The sequence below is a fragment of the Malania oleifera genome, chromosome 2 (genome assembly GCF_029873635.1).
Source record: "Malania oleifera isolate guangnan ecotype guangnan chromosome 2, ASM2987363v1, whole genome shotgun sequence".
NCBI classification, from domain to species: Eukaryota; Viridiplantae; Streptophyta; class Magnoliopsida; order Santalales; family Ximeniaceae; genus Malania; species Malania oleifera.
Window position 1 is genome coordinate 86,294,058 of NC_080418.1, and position 22,783 is coordinate 86,316,840.

A 22,783-nucleotide genomic window follows, 5' to 3' on the forward strand; every position below is an offset into this window, starting at 1 on the left:
AAAGCAGTACGTAAAGAGCATAAACAATGTCAACATGGCATAAAACAAATACTATCACTAGAAATTTTAAATATTATGTCATTTTTGTGCTCAAACATGTGCTATGCAGTGTTTTCCTAACCCCTTACACCCAACTTAAAACTTTAGTGTCCCTACTAAAGTGTGGATAGAAAGAACCTGGAAAGTAGGGGAGAGGAAACACAGCATGGTGCTATAAAATCAATTAGTGTACCTGCGCCATTAAGTATATCCATAAAATCCAGAAATAGTATAAGCACCTATTGATACACTGAAGCACAAAAGACAAGTGGATATCAAAAGCACCATGTATTATCATTGATATCAACGGTAGTACAATGTAAGTGAAAACATCAAAGCACCCATACAATCTCTCAAACACATGGTGGGATACATACAAGAAAAGAAAATACAAAGAGAAGAAAAGACAAGAATTAAAAAGAAAGCAAACAATCTACATATACAGAGAGTGCATCAAAAGATCCCAAGAACTAGATCTAGCCAAATCCTAGTCCTCCTCAGTTAATTTGCCTGCATCGTAATTGGATTTGTTGTCCCCTAAATCACCAATGCATTAAAAGGAGTGCCATCATCAAAATGAAGAGCAATGCTAGAGTGCAGGCTCGGGGTAGCCTCCTCCTCCACATAAACATTGTTAGAGACTGCTGGTGAATCAGGTGAAGTAGAAGCAGGAGATGGTGCTTGAGTAGGAACCTGTGTGACCAACGCATGTGTTGCTGGTAGGCTGTTAGAGATAAATTGTTTAAGAAGGTCTCTAGGAAGAGTGGAGCCCTCCACCAAGTGGCATAGGAGAAGTATGACAGTAGGTGATGGCTAATGAGGTGGTCTCACCTAACGAGGTGCTAAGGTCAGTGGAACATCTATTGGGAAAATGAGAGTCGTCATTATTGTTTGAGCTAGTGGGGTAGGTACATGAGAGTTGGAAGGGTCAATAATGGGCTCTGGTGCAGAGAGTACCATAGTGGATCGTGCAGGGGACTGAGCCATATCGGAGGTGGTAGCTAGTAGTGATTCTCTATGGTAAGTGCCTCCACTTCCTCCTCATCAAAGGACTAAACCACGATCATGACCACCAGGCTTGCCGGTGGAGTGGCCTGAGGAGGGGGAGATAGATAGGTAACAGAATGCACGACCGGAGAAGCTGCAGGAGATAAGGAAGCTGAATGTACAGAGGGCCTAGGGGGTGTGGCAAGAGTTGCAAATCTCTAAAAGGTAAATGTCACCAACTCGCTAGGGAAGCAAGCTCTAAGGACTTTGATTGATGCCTTGAACCCCTGATAGATGGTTTCTCTGGTCTCTACCAACTCTTGGTGTACCTCAGATCGAAAAAACTCGAATTCATGATGCAGGCTACCCAGATCATCCCCTTCTTGAGGCACAATTAGGGACGCTGGTGGAGAACGGGCCATCACTGGAGGAATGACCTCTAAGGGTTCCACTGCTAAAGTAGAGGGCTCGGATGTAGTCCATCTATTCTTATTTGGGGCACAACAAGGAGGTGGTACCATTGGTCATGCGGGCTCATCCTCCGAGTTGTGAAGTAAATTTGGTACAAGGAGTTCGGACCTTGGGACTCCCTCAAAAGGAGACCACTGGTAAAACTTCACTTTGGTCATGGCAACCAATTGCAAGCTCTAGTGCCACATCCTCTCAGAGGTGACCTCGCCAATGGGAATGTGTGCTCTAGGATTGCCCCAGTTAATTTTTAGACACATCGACATTGCCATGATAAGTTGGGCATATGGAATAAGGAGTCTCCTCCGCTCCCTAATAGTATGACTTTGCCTAGGCTTCGACATTGGCTTCCTCAGCATCGGGTGCTATACGTTCCTCACATAGAACGTGATCATCCCATCCATCATCATCTAAGGGATATCCACCTTCATATTTTTGTGCACATTATATAGATCTTGTAGGTGGATGCAACGCCACTCTAAATGGTGGTCGGATGCATAGATTTTATGTTGAAGGATCAAATCCCAGAGAAGCACATAGTCTGGTAACCTGTTCCTAGTTGTGCACGTGCCTCACACCATCTTACCTCCATCATAATAATGGTAATGGAACAACTTTCGGCAGATATGATGGACATCAGAGGAGTCTAGTGCTTCCCATGGTATGGTGTCGACCTCAGGATGGGACCACGCCTTACTGATCAGGGCTGGCATCATATCAAACCCAATACCCTATAGTCATGTGGACCACACACCCATCTACGGATCGTGGTGCATGTGTCGATAGAATTCCTAAATTAGTTTAGGATGATAGGAGGCGGTTGACAGGATCATACAATGGTGGAATTTCCTCTTTTTAAGGATTTCGATGCAACACTTACTCTGTTTGTGAGCCCCCGTCTCATCTAGCCAAACACATGTACATTGGCCTAAAATCGTAGTCATCGAGGGTTATTATTTGAACAACCTTCCTTCTTCTCTTTTTCTCTAGCTCTGCCAGGGCTGCCCAGCCCCTCAATGATGCTGGTACGGGTGGCGTATGCTCTAACCCTGATGACAACCCATCCTTTAACTGAATGGAAGCTCTTCTCCATTTGGTGGCAAAACAAAAGGATTGGGGTTGCTTGGAAGCAACCTGAGACCCAATACAGTGATGCACATCCAATGAGGTGAGGGGCTGCAGTATGGATGGAAGAAGGAACAAAGGAAGGGAAATGCTGCTGAAAAATGAAGGGAAAAGCTACGACCACAACATAATATCACTCAATTGAAACTTTAGGTAACCGTCTAGAAACTTACATGGATAAGGGATCACAGGAGATAGGGTAGGTGGTCGGAAGGTCGCCAGAGGCTTAGAGCGAGAGAAGGGAGCTCACGCGATGAGGTAAAAGAGAGGAGCAACAAGGATCAACCAAGAAGGAGATTGGGAGTTAAATAATTGTAGTGGAAAAAATATTTTAAATAACATTCAACATTCTCAACCAGGTTGCACCAGCACTAGTGCTGGTCACGCCTAGTCGCATCCCCAGCTTAAACAAAAATACTGTCTCCCGATCAGGTCGCGCCCAGCTTAGTGCTGGTCATGCACATGGTTGAACCTCTTAGTTTTTTACAAGTACAAAAAATTTCAAAGACTTGACCAGCGCCGAAGAAGTTATGGTCGCACCCCTAGTTAAACTTCTTGGTACTATGGAAGCACATAAGACTTTCAGGGCTCGACCAAGTCGCACATGTGCGTGCTGGCCGCGCCCTAGTCACACCCCCAAATAACCTATGACCTACTTGAAAGACTATAAACCCTATTTACACTATAATGTACACCCTAAGGACTCGAAATGAAAAAAAAAATACTCAGGTTACCTCCCAAAAGCACTAAGTTTACAGTCTTCAGCCAGACACATTAAAGGCTCATGTCGAACTCACCCTAGTTCGAAAATAGGTGTTTCTTCCACCATTTCTTTGTTAAACCATGTCTCACCTACCCAAAGTCATCCCTCTAGATTGGAGGCCGAATAATGAATGGAAAGAATTTGATCGTATAGGTCCTCCAAGCTAGACATAGAGGGGCTCTCTAGCTAAAGTATGTCCTCTAAAGGGTCCCTTCATAGAATTGAGGGAGCCGATTCCTCAACACATTCATCTGGAATCTCAACGTCCTCAACTTGGATGTCATCGGGTGGATGAGGGGAAGTGTGAAATACATTTAGCCGGAGCAATATATTGCCAAAGGACACGTCCATAATTTCAGTCTTACATTCAATGCATGCGTTAGCCATGTGTAAGAATGGTCATCCTAATAGAACAAGGATTGGATCCTTAGTTGAGTCCAAAGGTTCCATATCCAAGACAATGAAGTCAACAAGGTAATATAACTCCTCAACCTTGACCAAGATGTTGTCTATCACACTAGGGAGCCATTTTACTAATCGATCAGCAAAACATAAAGTGACCGGACTGGGTGGGCTTCAGCTCTCCTAAGTTAAATTGCTTATATACTGAGTATGGAGGGAGGTTCACATTTGCCCTCAAATCTAAAATAGCCTTATCAATAGTGTAATCGCCAATTACACATGACATGGTCGGAGCACTAGGGTCTTTTAGCTCTAGGGGAAGGTGATTATGTGTCAAAATTACATAATTGGGCATCTTAACCCGAGTTTTACGGCTTATATTTTTAATTAAATGTCCAATTATGTCCAATATTTTAATAAAGTGCCAAAATTATCATTTTTGAGTTTTATTGCATAATTTATGAATTTTTGGTAAATTTTTATCGCATGAAAATTCTCGAGAACCAAAATCGGCACCTGTTCGTATTTTGTGCATAACTTTTCAGTACGAACTCCGATCGAGACAATTCAAATTTCTGGAAAACAGGAAAGGATTATCTACACTTTCCACGTTTTTAGTTTCGCGAGAAACTGGCTCGAGGAAGATCAAATTTGGCTGTGAACAGAGAATAAAAGAAAAAGAAGAAAAAAAAAATAAATACACAAGCCTTGATGTGACCCGGCCATGCAAGGTCGGGTCAGTTGCTTCCAATTGGGTAACCTATCCGGGTAGGGCTATACTCCCCCCTCCCTATTTATTTTTCCTTCCTCTTCCCCCTACGCAGCCAGCCCGAGGGCTCCCACTCCTTCCCTTCTCTTCTTCTTCTTCTTCTTCTTCTTCATCATCTTCTTCTTCTTCTCTTCTCCTTTCCCTTCTTTTTCCCTTAGCTTTTCTCTGCCCTCTCTTTTGCCCATGCTCCCGTTCTATTCCCCTATTTTTTTTTTCTACTCTCTTGTATTTCTAGCTTTTCAGTTCTCTGCCTTTCCCTTTTCTCGGTTACCCTCTTCTCTGCTCCAGCCGCACCATCAGCCTCCACAGCCTCCTTTGTTCTATTCCTCCATCAGACCCTCTCTCCCAAGCCACTGCCATACCAGCCCTCGAATAGGCTAGCTCCTAACAAAACCTACAACAGACTCCATGTCGCATAGTAGCTCTCCAACTCCAGCACTCATCCTTGGCTTCTCCCAGCACAACCTGCAGCAGACCACTCCCTCGGCCAGCCAGCAGCACACCAGGCCACCAGCAGCTACCCTCAAATACCCCAGCAGCAGTTCCATGTCCACAGGCCCCTCTCTCTCTCTCTCTCTCTCTCTCTCTCTCTCTCTCTCTCTCTCTCTCTCTCTCTCTCTCTCTTTTTCTTTTTCCTGATTTCTTTTTATAGTGGGATATTATTATACTTTTATTTGGAGTAATTTAAAAGTTTGTATGTTAAAGATTATTAGGTCTCTCTCCTTTTCTCTCTCATCTTTTCTTTATTTGTTTTATTACTTAGTTTGGGGTTGTTACATTCATATTGAGTTTTACTAAAAGTTTTGGATTTTGAATAAGTGTTTGGAGTTTTTTTTTTTTTTTTTTTATCATATTGAAGTATTTACGTAGTTTTTTATTATTTATTTATTTATTTTCTCTTGTTAAAGTTTGTATTTTTACTTCCCGTTATCATTCAAGCTTAGATTTTTTTTTTTTTATGTGTTTGCATTTCGATTGGAGTTCTTCATTTATGTTAAAAGTTCGGGTTTTAGTCTATGTTTGAATTTGATTGAGTTTCCATCATTGCGTATTTTAATTCCATGTTTAAGTTACCATTTTTATTTAATGTGCTCCGGTATTTCCTTGACTAGACTAGGGTTTCCATGATTGTTATTTAATTTCGTGCTTGCTATTTTAGGACTTTAATTGACGTGTTTATTTAATTTGTTAAAATAAGTCTCCACAATTTTGAAAAACCCGATTCTGAACTGAGTTTAGTGCATTTATATTTTTGATTGGACGAATGTGAAATTTGAGATTAAAATGCATTCCCTGAGGAGATGATCTAGCCTTTGGGCTGAGTATTACAAGACATAACTCCTATGCTTGGGATAACTTCCAAGTTGCTCATTTTTCGAGTGAGTCAAGTTTTTGGCACCGTTGTCGGGGAATGTCAGTATTAGTCTCAAATTTGTATTTTTCCCGTCATTTGTATTAGTTTTATAAAAAAGAAAAAAATTAGAAAACAAAAACAGAAAAAAAAAATGTGTTTTGAAAAAATGGCGGCACTTGCACGGCGCACGATAATGGACTTTTTGTAGCTTGAATATGCCACTGCATCCTCTTCCATTGTTTTGCGTAATGAAAAGTTTAATTTCATGATGCAGTACGGGAAGACATCATTGCTACCTGAATTCTATGGGACGGAATCTGAGTGCCCCTATCAGCACTTAGCAGAGTTCGAGTTAACCTGCAACATCTTTTTCTCTCATGCTAGAACTGACGAATCTACTAGATTGCAATTATTTATTGCTTCTTTGCAGGATAGGGCACATATGTGGTTTCACTCCTTGAGACCTCACTTTATTACTAATTGGTTTGATATGGAGCGTGAATTTCTATATGCATTCTGTCCCTCACAGAAGACTCAATTTTTGTAGGAACAGATTCTTAATTTTGTGCAACAGGATGACGAGACATTTCGGGCTTGTTGGGAGCGATTCAAGGATCTGCTAAGTACTTGTCCACATTACAGATTTAACTCGTGGAGGTTAGCTGATTGTTTTTATACTGCTCTTACCCCTGATTGCAAGTATTTCATCCAGACCATGTCTAATGGAGAGTCCGTTAGCGAGGATCTAGATCAGGTATTATCATTCTTTGATTACTTAGCTAAAAATGTCCCACAGTGGAACACACGATACACTCAAGCACCCATAACTACACACCATATCAGCACAATCAGTGGTGGAGATGTATACGAGCCGCCAAACCACCTAGATAATCCTCCACCTCAATTCCAACCACAACAGATCCCTCAGAGCTGTATGCTATCAAAATTTTTTGAGGATAACATAACACAAATGGCGAACATGCTCCAGAAGTTCATGCAAACTCAAATCAATCATAATAATGAATCACGAGATACCATTAATGCATTGAGCACGCAGTTGGACATCTTAGAACAAGAAGAATCACTTGCGGAACCTCAGCCTAGTTTTCAAGAGTACCAGTAACAACAACAAACGAACGATGTTCTCTTCGAGACAACAGAGACCGCCATTACTTTGAGAAGCGAGAAAGAATTTCCCCAACCTGAGATGCTCATTGTCGAACAACCAGTTGTCCTAGCACCGAAAGTTACGACTGAAATAGATGAATTCAAAGAAAAATCAGAGGAAACGAGCCCAGAAGCGGAGCAGTTAGTTGATGAGGAGACTGATACTCATATGAAGTACCAACCTGTGGTACCTTACACTCCGAGCTTGGAAACCGTGGAACCGTCACTATCGCCAGAATCAGATGTCAAGGAGCCTAATGTGGACACAGATCCTTGCAGTGGTACAATGATTTGTATACCCGAAAAAGAGGGTGACCAGTCTGGTGAGAATATAATTTTCAAGGACCCAGGTAAAACCTTTAATGTTAATGCTTCTGAAGAACTATAGGTAATTGCTCCAATAACTTCTCATCACACGTTAGTTTTTAAAGAAGCAAATTTCCTAGACACGATGTTGAATAAAGACCCTTTCTTGTCAACACACGAGGGTCAACCTGCGCACGTATTGTTTGGTATTTTAACACGCATTAATTCATTTGAGGCTGATTTTTGTGCAAGTATGAAAACTGATCCACTGTGGCGGCTCAAATTTGGAGACCCACCGGTGCAATTTATAGACCTTCAGCCACCAGACGAAACTCCCCTAGAGCTTCCGCCAGACAATTGTGATGTTTTTCTTTCCTTTTTTTCTTTTTATTTTACCTTATTTTATTTTCAGTTAGTTTTTCAGGTCTATTTTCTCATAGTTCAGTTTTCTTTTCCATTACCCCGTCATTCAAGTACACCTTACCTTTCCCGTGCACAATCTTTTCTATTTCCTCTATGCTTTCACATTGATGACAATGTTCTACTTTAGTTTTGGGGGGGGGGGGTGAGCATTTGCATGTGACACTGTGCATGTACACGTACCGGGTTTTATATGGGTTTTATATTATAAAAAAATGAAAAAAAATCAAAAAACAAAAAAAAAAACTCAAAAAGATCAAAAAGAGAGAGAGAGAGAGAGAGAGATAGAGAGAAAAGGAAGAGCACAAGGAAGAACACTACATTATGTCATGCTTAACATTGACTCATACCCTTCACGTACTTGCATATAACTTACAAATTACACATTTGAGTCAATCATGCGTAGTTTCTCTTTATATGATTTTATGACCCCATGAAGAATCGATCGGTAGTACATTTGTGTTAATTTAGCTATATAATTTCCTATATTTACAAGACATCTCGCGAGGCTGAATAAACACATACACATGATTCATTGCACTTAGGGTTTCTTGTGAGCACTGAAAGAACACCTGGGATGACTATGACACCTTGTGAGGTATTATTGAGCCAATTATCGTTCTTTCGAGTTTTTGACATCAGCTCAAAGTTCATGAAACTCAACCTTCCTTTTTTTCTGGATATCCTTTGTACACTAGTCTATGTTTTGATTTGCTAGCCTAGAGGTGACATCTAGTGTGGAGATAGAAACCTACGTCTTGTAGCCTACTCAAAATGTGAAGCAGAGCGACCCCTAGAGATAGACTTAATTCATGAACCCGTATTCGAACTCAATTCCCATTGATGGTGTGAAAACTACAAAAGAAGTGTTAAGATTGTCCTTATTGCTCAAGAAAAGACAAAAAATAAAGAATGAACAAAATAAAGAATAATAAATAAGCATGTGCATAAAATGAAATGTCAATGTTGGTCCACATACATATCACAAAAAGTCAAGGACATGACACATGTTTTCCATGTATGAAGATGCTTCAACCGGTTAATGCCTCAGATGTACTCATGACAAGTTTATGAATAAGTTAATCTAGGGTGGTCTCGGTTGGATGTGGCAAGTAGGTAAGAAGATGCTAGGGTGAAGGACCCGACACCTCATAGCTAGGCTAGGTCCTTTCCAGACTAGTCCACTTCATACATTTACCGTTGTTCCTTTTAATATGTGGGATGTTTGATCACGACACTCCTCCTCATATATGACGAGTGAACTCATTTTCTTTGAGTGTTTTTGAGGGTATACTAGTTAGGCCGAGTCAAAGCGACCGTTTTGTAGGTGTCCACTGGTATCCCAAGTGTACTGAGTCACACACATCACGCAAACCTCAAGAGTGTACCTGTTTATACTCGAACTTATATGACTGCATTAACTTTGAATGTGCCACCGGTTAACTTCATGTAAGTATTTTGTTCTTGAATGACATTTAAATGATGAAATTCGCATGAGTGACGTACTTTGGAGAATGTGAATCGAATATGAACGAGCATATGTGTAATGCAGTTATATTCTTGTATGTGAAACGGTATGGTTGTGTCGCATGTGCATTGATTTCATGATCACTGGAGTTTGTAGTTGTAGGCACTACCCTGAAATTCATTCACGTCATTTGCTAGAGACTAGCAAAATGGTAGTTGGGGGTGTGATTACGTGTCAAAATTGCGTAATTGGGCATCTTAACCCGAGTTTTACGACTTATATTTTTAATTAAATGTCCAATTATGTCCAATATTTTAATAAAGTGCCAAAATTATCATTTTTGAGTTTTATTGCATAATTTATGAATTTTTGGTAATTTTTTATCACAGGAAAATTCCTGGGAACCAAAATCGGCACCTGTTCGTATTTCGTGCATAACTTTTTTGTCCGAGCTGTGATCGAGACAATTAAAATTTCTAAAGAAATAGGAAATTATTATCTACACTTCTTGTGTTTTGCATTTTGTGAGAAACAAGCTCCAAGAAGGTCAAATTTGGTTGTGAACAGAGAACAAAAAATAAATAAATAAATACATAAGCCTTACTATGACCTGGCCATGCAAAGCCAGGTCAGTTGCTTCCAATCGGGTCACCTATCCGGGGAGGGCTATACTCCCCGCTCCCTATTTATTTTTCCTTCCTCTTCCCCCTACGCAGGCAGCTTGAGGCCTCCCCCTCCTTCCCTTCTCTTCTTCATCTTCTTCTTCTTCTCTTCTCCTTTCCTTTCTTTTTCCCTTAGCTTTTCTCTGCCCTCTTTTTTGCCCATTCTCCCATTCTATTCTCCTATTTTTTTTTCCCCCTTCTACTCTCACGTATTTCCAACTTTTCAGTTCTCTGCCTTTTCCCTTTTCTCAGTTACCCTCTTCTCTTCTACAGTTGCACCATCAGCCTCCTTTGTTCCAGTCCTCCATCAAACCCTCTCTCCCGAGCCACTGCCATACCAGCCCTCGAACAGGCCAGCTCCCAGCACAATCTACAACAGACTCCATGGCGCATAGCAGCTCTCCAACTACAGCACTCATCCTTGGCTTCTCCCAACACAACCTATAGCAGACCACTGCCTCGGCCAGCCAGCAGCACACCAGACCACCAACTACTACCCTCAAAGACCCCAACAGCAGTTCCATCTCCACAAGCCCCTGCTCTCTCTCTCTCTCTCTCTCTCTCTCTCTCTCTCTCTCTTTTTCTTTTTCCTGATTTCTTTTTACAGTGGGATACTATTATACTTTTACTTGGAGTGATTTAAATGTTTGTATGTTAAATATTATTAGCTCTCTCTCCTTTTCTCTCTCATCTTTTCTTTATTTGTTTTATTACTTAGTTTGGGGTTGTTACATTCATATTGAGTTTTATTAAAAGTTTTGGATCTTGAATAAGTGTTTAGAGTTTTTTTCTTTATTTATCACATTGAAGTATTTATGTAGTTTATTTATTTATTTATTTTCCCTTGTTAAAGTTTGTAATTTTATTTCCCGTTATCGTTCAAGCTTAGATTTTTTTTATGTGTTTGCATTTCGATTCAAGTTCTTGATTTATGTTAAAGGTTCGGGTTTTAGTCTGTGTTTGAATTTGATTGAGTTTCCATCATTGCGTATTTTAATTCCATGTTTAAGTTACCATTTTTAGTTAATGTGCTCCAGTGTTTCCTTCAGTAGACTAGGGTTTCCATGATTGCTATTTAATTCCGTGCATGCTAGTTTTAGAACTTTAATTTGCGTGTTTATTTAATTTGTCAAAATAAGTCTCCACAATTTTGAAAAACCCAAATCTGAATTGAGTTCAGTGCATTTTTATTTTCGATTGGACGAACGTGAAAGTTGAGATTAAACGCATTCCCTGAGGAGACGATCTAGCCCTTGGGTTGAGTATTACACGGCATAACTCCTATACTTGGGATAGCTTCCGAGCTGCTCATTTTTTGAGTGAGTTAGAAGGTGACCTAATAGAATTGAGCTCATGTGCTCGACTAGCCTAACTTGTTTATTCATGTGTACCCTCGATTTTCACTTCTACGTGCACAAGTACTCAAGGAACTTGGCATATATAGGCACTTGCTTAATAGCATCTAAGAGAGGAATATTGACCTTAACTTGTTAGAATGTGTCCATGATGAACTCAATGGTGCCTCTTTCTTAGATTTAGAGGGTGAATGAAAAGCTACAGGATATGGAGCCGTAGGAACATAATGGGGAAGTGCTCCATCTTTGGAAAGAGTAGGTGTTTCGGTATCAGTTACAAAACTAGGAGAAGGAGGGTGACATAGTTCATCTTCAAGTTCTTTCATCATCTTCCCCCTACTCTTTTCCCAATCTAACTTCTCTCCAACCCTATTGTTTAACTCCCTACCACTCTGAAGAATGATCACGACCTAGGCTTGCTCATTATATGATGAAGGACTAGTAGCCAACTCACAATCCACCCCATATTGGTCCTTAGGGTTCACTAGAGGTTGACTTAGCAATTTTCCCTCATATTTCCTACTCAAAGATTTAGCTAGTTACCCTATGGTGGCTTCTAGCTTGGAAATAAAATGGGAGTAATAGTAAAGTAACTATCGATCGACTTGGCGATCAGCCTCGATGCCCTTAAGAGCTTTTAGCACTGTCTCCTGGAAAGAATCATATTTGGGTTGAGGTGGAAACAATTTCTAAAAAGATGAAGACATAGTGGCAAAAACGGGAGAATTTTGGGAATTTTGGTATGGGCAAGGAGGTGTAGTAGTGAGTGAATGCTGAGGTCTTTAAGCTTGAAAACCCAAAGATTGTGGCCTCTAGGATAAGTTACGATGCTTTTTTCACCCAAAAATGTACATGTTGGAATATGGGTCATTGGATGGCCTATCGTACCAATTATAGGTAGCCTTAACTTCTTCCTACACAAACTGGAGCTGGGGAGGCGCATGGGGGCAATTGAAGTAAATGTGTGAAACATCTTAACAAATGGCACACACATCTGCACACGCCACAGGCTGTGGCTGCAGTCCTAAGGACAAGAACTGCTTTAGCTTTTTAACTATGGTGTGCAGTGTGGGCCCAAGGTCACATCCTGCGGTTAACTCATTGAATCCCTTAAGTTTAGAAGAGGAAGGTTTAGATGGTCTATGGGCAGCAACAACATGCTGCTGAGAATTCTCAACTAGGTTCTTAAAGAGAGCCCAAGCCTCATTCTCATGCTTGGTGAGGAAAGTACCTCCATAAGTTGCATTTACCATGGACCGGTCTCACTCAGGTAATCCTTCTTAGAAGGTCTAAACCAATTGCCACTTTGGGACTTGGTGATGTGGGCATTCATGCAAGAGGTCCTTAAAATGCTCCCAAGTCTCAAAAAATAGTTCCCCATCCTATTGTGAGAAATTAGTGATGACCTTCCTTAGCTAGTTAGTCTTCTTTATTTGGAAGTACATTTTTAAGAAATCATATTGTATGGTCGCTCAAGTGGTCACCAAGTTTGGCTCTAAGGAATTTAGCTAGTATTTGGCCTTGTCCTTCAAAGAGAATGGAAAAAGCCTTAAGCGATGGGCATCATCACCAAAAATAGATATTCGAATGGTGGAACAAATTTCGAGAAATTCATCTAGATGCTTATAAGGATTTTCATTAGAATTTCCATTGAAATTGGGAAGCATTGAGATGGTGGAAGTCTTGATCTCAAAATGCGTGGCCTTGACATTTGGGAATCAAATACAAGATGGCAATATGTATATGTTGGGTGTGAAGTAGTATTTAAGGTGCCGAAGGGGTTGCTCTCCCACTACAGGTTAGCGGGGAGCTTGAAGTTTCAAGATTTGAACAGTGGGAACCAGTAGACGTTTAGCCATGAGTTTAAGTTTAGATGACTTTGCTAGCTTAGGATTATAGATAGATTTCCTAATGGACCTATGGGATCTCTTAATCTCAAGGTCTATAGGCACTAACAAAGGATCCCAAAAATGCAAACCAAGCATATACACATGCAACACAAAATCAAGACTTCATAATATAAAATAAAATGAAAAATAAAAGAAAATAAAGAAAAAGAAACAATGTATAATACGGTAAACTAGAAATTGGCTTATAACTGCAACCTAGTCCTTGGCAACGACGTCAAAATTTGGTAGGCTCGCCAAGGCTTAGGTCCTCAACTACTAAAAATAAAATTTATAAACCTAACTACTCCCAAGTTTAGTAGAACACTAAGTAAGTCGGGTATTGATCCAAAGGGACTTAAGTGCAGTTATTTACCACTTCCAACCTAGTTTACTATAACTTTGTGTAAAAAATAGTAAAAAAGGAGAGATTTTGGTGGGGTTGCTAACAACTACTGAAAGCATGTAAAATCTATTTTATCACTACTCCTACAAAGCATATCTAAGATCATAAATCAAGCTTAGACTGTTGTGCACGCTAGATACGTCTGGTCAGCTATCCGTCTTTGGCTAATGACTAAGTAACCATCAGAGGGCATGGAGTAGTGAAGGTGCAACAATCGTCCAGAGCACAATCAAGAACCAAGGAGTACTCTATCTCAACGATCACAAATTGACCCCATATATAAACCGTAGCCTGATTCGTATAAGTGATTGAATCCCTAGCTAGGCTATCCTTTACCCTAGGGTATCATCACTCTCAAAGAGGTAAACTTGCATGGTATTGAAATGAAAGCATGTAAAGGAAATCATGTAAATGAAAGCATCTAAAGGAAAGCATGTAAAGATGGCTTCAATTACAAACTCAAAAGTCTATCACTAATGATCAGGAATACAGTAGAGAACTTTATTCTATGCAACAACACAAGTAACTTTAAGGTTGTCATAGGCCTTCACGAATCCAACCATAAACTAGTATAGGAATTGAAATTAAAAGCTGTAAATCCTAATCTAATTGGCTCTCAATGGCTTTCTAGGTCTGTCACTAACCCATAAAGAGGCCAAAGAGGAACCCTAAAAGCATATTTGAAGCTATTATTTATACCCAAAAGGGTTTACAAGGTTTAAAATTCAAAACAAGAAACTGCAACAGTAAATTTCGTATAGAAGATCGTTAATGTTGACCTAGTCGCACCTATAGGTTCCGTGGTCACGCCCTGGTCGAGGCTTTTGGGAATTCTAGGATTCAAACTTCGGCATCCTTGACCTCTTCGCACCCTGGGATCTTGTTAGTTGAGCTACTAGTCCAGACTTGCAGTATTTCAATCTTCAGTTCAACTTAGGGTCTCGACTTGGTTGCCCTTCATGGTCTCTTAATCGAACTCTAGGTCAAGACTCTCAGTATCTCTGACTCAGTAGGCTTTAGTATCTCGACCTAGTCACCCCAGAGGGTCACTTAGTCAAGCACTTCATCAAACATTGTAGCATTCTTCTTTCAGTATGAACCTTAGAGTCTATGGCTTATGACCTAGTCGCCTCTGTGCTTTGCTAGTCACACCACATGGTTGAACAGGGTCTTCTTTCCTGTTGGCTTTTTCAGTCCGATCCTATTTTGATAATTACAATACACAAATATCTCATCTGTTCATTTAGTACTTAAATAGGTTTATACTTCAAGCATGCACATATGGCAAAGGAAAAATGGAAGTCATAAGGAACATAAAGCTCACATATCTTGTCCCATTCCATAGAGAATTCAAAAGCAAATGAGTGAAGACGTAGTTTTATTTAGTTGTATTGTTTTAGATTATATTTGTATATGTATGCTCATATGATAAAGTTGGAAGCTCAAAATAACATATAGATTGACCTTAGGATGCATGTTTTTCACGACATATTCATAAGCATTGACCTAGGTTGGATCGGGATGAATAATAGGTAGCTCATCGATGATTCCCCTGGTCTCGTTGATGAATGACTGAAGGCCACTCATCACCAAATGCTCTTCTCTTGTCGACGATAAAATACAGAGACCTCAAAAATCTCAGACAGGCTACTTAGTGATGAACCCTTGGTATTTTCGACGAATAAGTGAAAGACACTCGTCAACAAATGTGTCAACTCATCGATGAGTATGTCGCGAAGACCGACGCTCCAGTGTTGAAAGGAAAAATATTTTTAATTAAAATACATTTTTAATAATCCAACGGTTGGGGAGCATCTAGATGCTGAGGATGCCTATATATATCAACCCTAAAACCTAGTTTTACAACTTTTTCCAATGCTCCATTGCATTCAGACATCCTTGGGCAATTATCTCATTTTTCAAAGGGCATTCACATACATATTGTAACGACCTGCTATTTAACTAGGTTTTTTTTTTTTTTTTTTTATACTATAACATTTTAAATGCTCTAATACCACACTGGATTAAACCCGATCATCAACCTAAGTAGTGAGAAGCAGAAATCAATTAAACATAACCATATGTAATTATATACAATACTAGAGTGCTAAAATGTTTCCCAATATACACATATATGATTGTTCCCCAAAATACCCACGACTGGCTAGAACTATACAAAAATACTCCAAAACAATTACTCACTCTCTATTGACAGAGCAGTACTGAAGCCCCTCTACCTGCGAGCCTGATCTGCTCACCTACTTGGATCACCTGAAAAATTTTAAATTAATTAGGATGATCCAACACCCAGTAAGACGAAATATGCTATTACTAGTGTGTGGAAAATGAGTTACAATACTATGAAAATCTATTACTATATAATCATGTATCATTGAATATGTAAAGTACAATACCAGTAATATAAATCATCATCTTTTATCTGTTGCTTAAAATTTCTATACTTTAGGCTTCTACTCAAAATATTTTCTGTCTCTGTAAATTTGTATAAACATAGTAATAACTGAAATCTTCCCTGTGGTTAACTGTGTGTCATGATTTAACCCCTCATAATAGGGTTGTGCGGCCCGTAGGCGGGATCTACCCTGGCTGGCCAACCAGGAATAGATCACTATACTCCATAGGTTTGATTAGCCCTCCTCTACCCATATCTTATGGGGAGCCTATCCACTTGTGAGCTCTATGCGATCGACCTTTATACCACGTATTATCTGAATAGGTGGTTGCACTCTATATACTATATGTAGCTACAGTACCATGCTCTGTAACTGTATGGTCCAACAGGGTCTGATACTATATAATACATCTCTATATACAACTATTTGTTTTATCATGATTCTGTAATAATTGTATAAACCATGACGTTGTACAAAACTGTATCTATATCAACTGTGTTTCTGTAATTAAAGATAAATTTGTATGTCATGGTACTATAAAACTGTATAATCATGACATTTTTGTAATTGCTGTAAAATACATTCACTGTCTGAATATTCTGTAAAACACATCTTAGAAAAATACTATAAAGCATGTTTCTATACCATATCTATATTCTCAAGCCACACAATAATTTTAAAACATATTAATCATACTTGATAAATTGTATAAGTCTCTGTTGTGAATAATACTTTGGTGGAACATTTATAATTTTATACTTAAATCATACTCAAATAACCTAGCATAGCATATTTCCCTTACCTGATTTATGTTAAAACCCTCCTACTGTAACAGATCCTACACCCGCAGGGTTCTCCACTAAACACCCTAAAAACCATAAATCCCATAACAAAACATTACTATTTCTACGTATATTACATTTCTTACAACTGTTGGAAACCCAAATTCCTAATAAAAGACCTTACTCTAGATTTGGGATGAATTCCGACTTCGTTCCACCAACGATCTGCTTCAGCAGACTTAAAGATAACTCCGCCAGGAGTGTCGTGGTCGCCTTAGATCGTCGATCCGGTGAACGACGGGGCCAAAATCGAAGAGAGAAGAGGGAGAGGCTGTAGGAAAGAAGAGAGAGAGAGTCTACACTGAAATTCTGCGTAAAAATTGAGTTTAAGAACTATTTATACTGTGGGATTCATCGACGAGCCACGTCACCTCATCGACGAGTCTTGTAGGAAGTTCGTTGATGAACCTATACTTTCATCGATGAGTTTTAGACTTCTCAAAAATCCTTCTCGGTATCTTCTCGTTGAAGAGACGGGACCTTGTCGACGAGATCCTGAAGTACTCTCGTCGATGAAATCCCTGTGTTCGTCGACGAGGCTTGGAAAATATTACTAGAAATTTTACCTCCAAAATGCAATGTCGTTGATGAACGCTTTGGCTGCCTTCTTATGTTACTGTTTCTATTTTTCTCCCTCGTTATTATTTAAATACTATTATTCTTCGGGTCACTACACATATCTTGCAAACAATCCCTGGGTATTGAGGTTTGATAGACATGGAGTTTCTATGTGCATTCAATTTATATATCAAAAGTTTATCATCTCTTATACTCTTATATCTAATATTTTATTGACAAGAAAAACATTTATTCTTCATCTATCCATTACTTGAAATATTTATTTTGGAAAAAATTTTGCTAAAGTTTGAATCTTTGAAAGTATTCACGTTTATATTTTATTCAAAGATTTAATCTTATTTCGTTATTGCAAAAACTATTTGAGAGCAAACCCTAAAATCTCCAAAATATATAGTTTTGAGAAATATTTTCTAGAGAAATATTTAATAGGGTTTAGATCTTTGGAGCACACTTATTATATATATATATATATATATATATTTATATGTGTGTGTGTGTGTGTGTGTGTGTATTTATTTATTTATTTATAAAGATCATATATTTGGTTTAGATCTTTGGGGCAAACGTATCATACATATTTTTATACAAAGATCATACATTTGTTATTGCAAAAGATTTTATTGAACACATCACATACACTCGATTGAGCTTCATATTACATTTTGTGCAAGTGCTTATGAATTTACTATACTCATTAGCTTGTTAAGAAGCAATTCGAGCGTATCCAAATTTATATGTTATCACTTGTATTTACGATTCGGGTTGTGAATTGGCGGGGAGGAAGTTGTGCCTCTTGTAAGCGGAAGAGTAAAAGAAAGTTGTGCCTCTTGTAAGTAGTGGATTAGGAGGAAGTTGTTTCTTTTGTAATCAGCAGATTAGGAGCAAGTTACGCCTCTTGTAAGCAACAAGTTGTAAACGGGAAGTTTTGTCCCAATTTAAGGAGCTGAATAGTGGAATCTTTGGGTGTTTTGCCCATGGCGATGGTGTAGGTCAGGTTTGGCCGAACCTCATTAAAAATTCGGTGTCTACTCTCTCTCTCTCTCTCTCTCTCTCTCTCTGTTTACAATTCTGCACTTATATTTTTTTGATCTGCTATGCATGTTTTAAATATTGGCATATCTGAATATCTAAAATACTTGAGATTGATTGAGTCATACTAAGATTAAAGATAGGAAATACGAAGAATTTTTAAAATACCCAATTCACTCCCTTTTTAGGAATACACCTAAATTCACATTTCCTTTTATGAATTGAGGCTCTAAGGGCTTGGTTGAGCATTTCATTTGAGCTTTGAGTATCCCAAATACTCCCTTGGCTTCTCATATAACTTAACTCCTTGGTTTTAACCTGTTTTTCTTGAAATATGAACAAACCTTGCATAACTCTGAACTATGGTAACAAAGGGTATTTATAAGATAAATGAAGACAAAACCAAGGTAATTGAGGGCCTAAAATAGTGCATTTTAGGGACTTATCAATAAGTTTTAGGCTTTTGATTTTTTTCATGTTATTATTATTATTATAGTTATGTGATCTTATTTTTAGGGTTTTGATTATTTGCATGTCATTTTTATTATTAGATATTATTATTAGGGTTGGGATTTTTATGTGATATTATGTTTAGGGTTTTGATTATTTGCATGCCATTATTATTATTAGTATTTATTATTATTAAGGTAGTGATTATTATTTGATATTGTGTTTACAGTTTTGATTATTTGCATGCCATTTTTATTGTGAGACATTATTATTAGGGTTGTGATTATTATGTGATATTTTGTTTAGGGTTTTGATTATTTGCATGTCATTTTTATTATATGACATTAATATTAGGGTTGTGGTTATTATGTGATATTATGTTTAGGGTTTCGATTATTTGCATGTCATATTTATTATATGATATTATTTTAGTGTTGTATTTATGTTGTATTATTATTAGGGATTTTATTATTGTCATGTTGTTATTAGGGTTTTGATTATTGCCTTGTTCTTATTTTATTTATGGTATTATTATTATTATTATGTAGTTTATTATTATGGAATTGTTATTATATATTATGGTAGCTTATTGTTATGGTATTATTGTTTATGGTAGCTTATTGTTTATGGTAGTTTATCTTTATAGTAGTCTATTATGCATTATGGAAGTTATTATCATGGTATTTTGTTATGATATTATTTTAGTGTTATATTTATATTGTATTATTATTATTAGATATTTTATTATTGTCATGTTCTTATTAGGGTTTTGATTATTGCCTTGTTCTTATTTTATTTATGGTATTATTATTATGTAGTTTATTATTATGGAATTGTTATTATATATTATGGTAGCTTATTATTATGGTATTATTGTTTATGGTAGCTTATTGTTTATTGTAGTTTATCTTTTTAGTAGTTTAGTATGCATTATGGAAGTTATTATTATGGTATTTTGTTATGATATTATTTTAGTGTTGTATTTATGTTGTATTATTATTAGGATTTTTATTATTGTCATGTTCTTATTAGGGTTTTGATTATTATCGTGTTCTTATTTTATTTATGGTATTATTATTATGTACTTTATTATTATGAAATTGTTATTATATATTATGGTATTATTGTTTATGGTAGCTTATCTTTATAGTAGTTTAGTATGCATTATGGAAGTTATTATTATGGTATTTTGTTATGATATTATTTTAGTGTTGTATTTATGTTGTATTATTATTAGGATTTTTATTATTGTCATGTTCTTATTAAGGTTTTGATTATTATCGTGTTCTTATTTTATTTATGGTATTATTATTATGTACTTTATTATTATGGAATTGTTATTATATATTATGGTATTATTGTTTATGGTAGCTTATCTTTATAGTAATTTATTATGCATTATGGAAGTTATTATTATGGTATTTTGTTATGTAGTGTGGTAGTTTACTATTATGGTATTATTGTTTATGGTAGTTTATAATGTCTTATGGTAGTTTATTATTAAGGTAGATTATTATGTATATTTGGAATATTATTGTAATATTTTAGTATGCATTATGGTAGTTTATTATTATAGTATTATTATATGGTAGTATAGTATTTTCTTCTTATTATTATGTTTATGTTGAATATTATATATTATGTTATTGTTAGTATGTAGTGTATATGGTATCGTGGTATTATTATTTTGTTTATATTTAGTATTACGTATTATGGTATTTTTGGTATATATTAGATAGTATTACTGTGGTAGTTTACTATTATGGTATTATTATTATGGTACTTTGTTATGTATGGTGGTAGTTTACTATTACGGTGTTATTGTTCATGGTAGTTTATTTTTATGGTAGTTTATAATGTCTTATGGTAGCTTATTATTAAGGTAGCTTATTATGTATATTTGGAATATTATTGTAATATTTTAGTATGCATTATGGTAGTTTATTATTATGGTATTATTATATGGTAGTATAGTATTTTCTTCTTATTATTATGTTTATATTTAATATTATATGTTATGTTATTGTTAGTATGTAGTGTATATGGTATCATGGTATTATTATTTTGTTTGTACTTAGTATTACATATGTTGGTATTTTTGGTATATATTAGATAGTATTACTTATTATGGCATATTTATTATTACTTATTATGGTATTTTTAGTATTTTAATATATATGGTAGTATGATATTCTTATTATGTTTGTATTTAGTTTTACATATTACAGTATTTTTAGCATTTTAGTATATATGGTATTACTTAGTATGATATATATTTATTATTTTCTATTGTGCTATTTTTAGTATTTTAGTTTATATTATATGTTTATATTTAGTATTACGTATTGTGGTATTTTTAATATTTTATTTATTATGTTTAGTATTTTAATTTATTATTATGATTATATTATATTGTTGACTTGATACATCACACCCATTTTTTATTATGACAAATACTATTGGTACTGATGGTTGTACTAAGGCTTACATGCAGGTTCACTGTGCACGTATATTCGGACTGAAAGACATACCATGATGGCGTGCGGTATTCATGCTAAAGAATGAAGAATTTTATGTTGTATTTGTATTTATTATTTTATTTCTTCATTTTGGGATGTAATATTTAATATGGACTATACACCCTGCGACTTGTAATAATTTACATTATGCATGATAGGTAGGTATGCTCAGAAATGCCGTAGATTGACCTTAGGGACCAAATAACCTTAGGACAGTAGATCGACGGCAGGTTTTTTGGGCGTACTTGAAGAGACTTTAAGTCCCAAGACATATGCACTAATTAGTTCCCATATCACTTACATAACCAAGGGAATCAATTCAGGAAAAAAGTGAACTTAATAGAAATTATTGAGAGGGTTCGGGCGACCGAACCTATGCCGTGTAAAATGACTCGTGCGACCGAGCAAGTCAATATGTTGACTTGGTGTTCAGGCACCCGAGCCACTTTTGAGCGTATCTCCCTCAGGCACTTGAACCTATGTCAGGTTCCTTTTCAACAACCCGGGCGCGCGAACGATCACGTTCAAAATGGGCTCGGTCGACTGAATTGGTCAGTTCGGTTAACTGAACTTGCAACCAGGCACCCGAACTAACACATAAATGCTACTAACTTTTATTCAGCCGACCAACTCACTATTTGGGCACCCGAACCATTAAAAATTGTATTTTTGACTGAATCTTTTCAGGCACCCGAACTTCAGGCCGGGCACCCAAACCTCACGGGTCAAAATATTTTTTACTAAATTTTTAATGGGGTAAACTGAGTTATTTTTCTTAATGGCTTTTAAAAAAAATTCATTATTCCCATTGTGTCCCCAACGGCAAAAAATCCTCCTTACCTATAAATACCTATTCATTTGTCATAATTAGCAAAGGATTAACATTTTGATTAAGGCAAAAATTCTCTCAATGTCCAAAACCCTAGTTTAGTCTATACTACTCTCATACACTCAAAAGCTTCATTTTTCTTGATTATCCAAGAGTTGTGAGTGTATTTAGAGTGCTTGCGCTTCATTCTCTATTTGCTTGAATACTCTCATTTGCTTGATTGTTGATTGATTTTAACATTTAGAGTAAAGCTTAAGTTCTCCCACTAATTTTATTTAATAGATCTTGTGGGGGAAAGCTTAGAGGCAAAGGGTTCTTGCATTGTCATTGCAAGTTACCTTAGCCCTTATTTTTGTATGCAAAAATTATTTTTCAAAGCTTCCATTCAAACACTCTTTATGCTTAGTATATTGAGAACATCTTGCTAAGTTCATTTGAATCAACTTGCTAGTATATTCGAAACTTTGATATGATATTGTGATATTCAAATATAGTGTTTCAAATCTTGCTTAGATATACACTCTTGATCTAGATTGATTATCTA

The 22,783-nt window shown here is 36.9% G+C and overlaps 1 protein-coding gene and 1 non-coding gene across 2 annotated transcripts; one reads left to right on the plus strand and one right to left on the minus strand.

The window, feature by feature from the left end:
* Positions 1-576: 576 nt before the first annotated feature.
* On the minus strand, positions 577-1,547 carry LOC131148273 (lysine-rich arabinogalactan protein 19-like). The gene is made up of 3 exons (XM_058097994.1): positions 1,356-1,547; positions 1,113-1,244; positions 577-732 (listed from the first exon to the last, which is right to left on the minus strand). Exons 1-3 carry the CDS (start codon positions 1,545-1,547, stop codon positions 577-579), a joined length of 480 nt encoding a protein of 159 aa, XP_057953977.1.
* Positions 1,548-12,596: 11,049 nt separating this feature from the next.
* Positions 12,597-12,702, plus strand: LOC131150086 (small nucleolar RNA R71). The gene has a single exon (XR_009135470.1). It is a non-coding gene; the product is annotated as a small nucleolar RNA R71 (small nucleolar RNA).
* Positions 12,703-22,783: the final 10,081 nt, after the last annotated feature.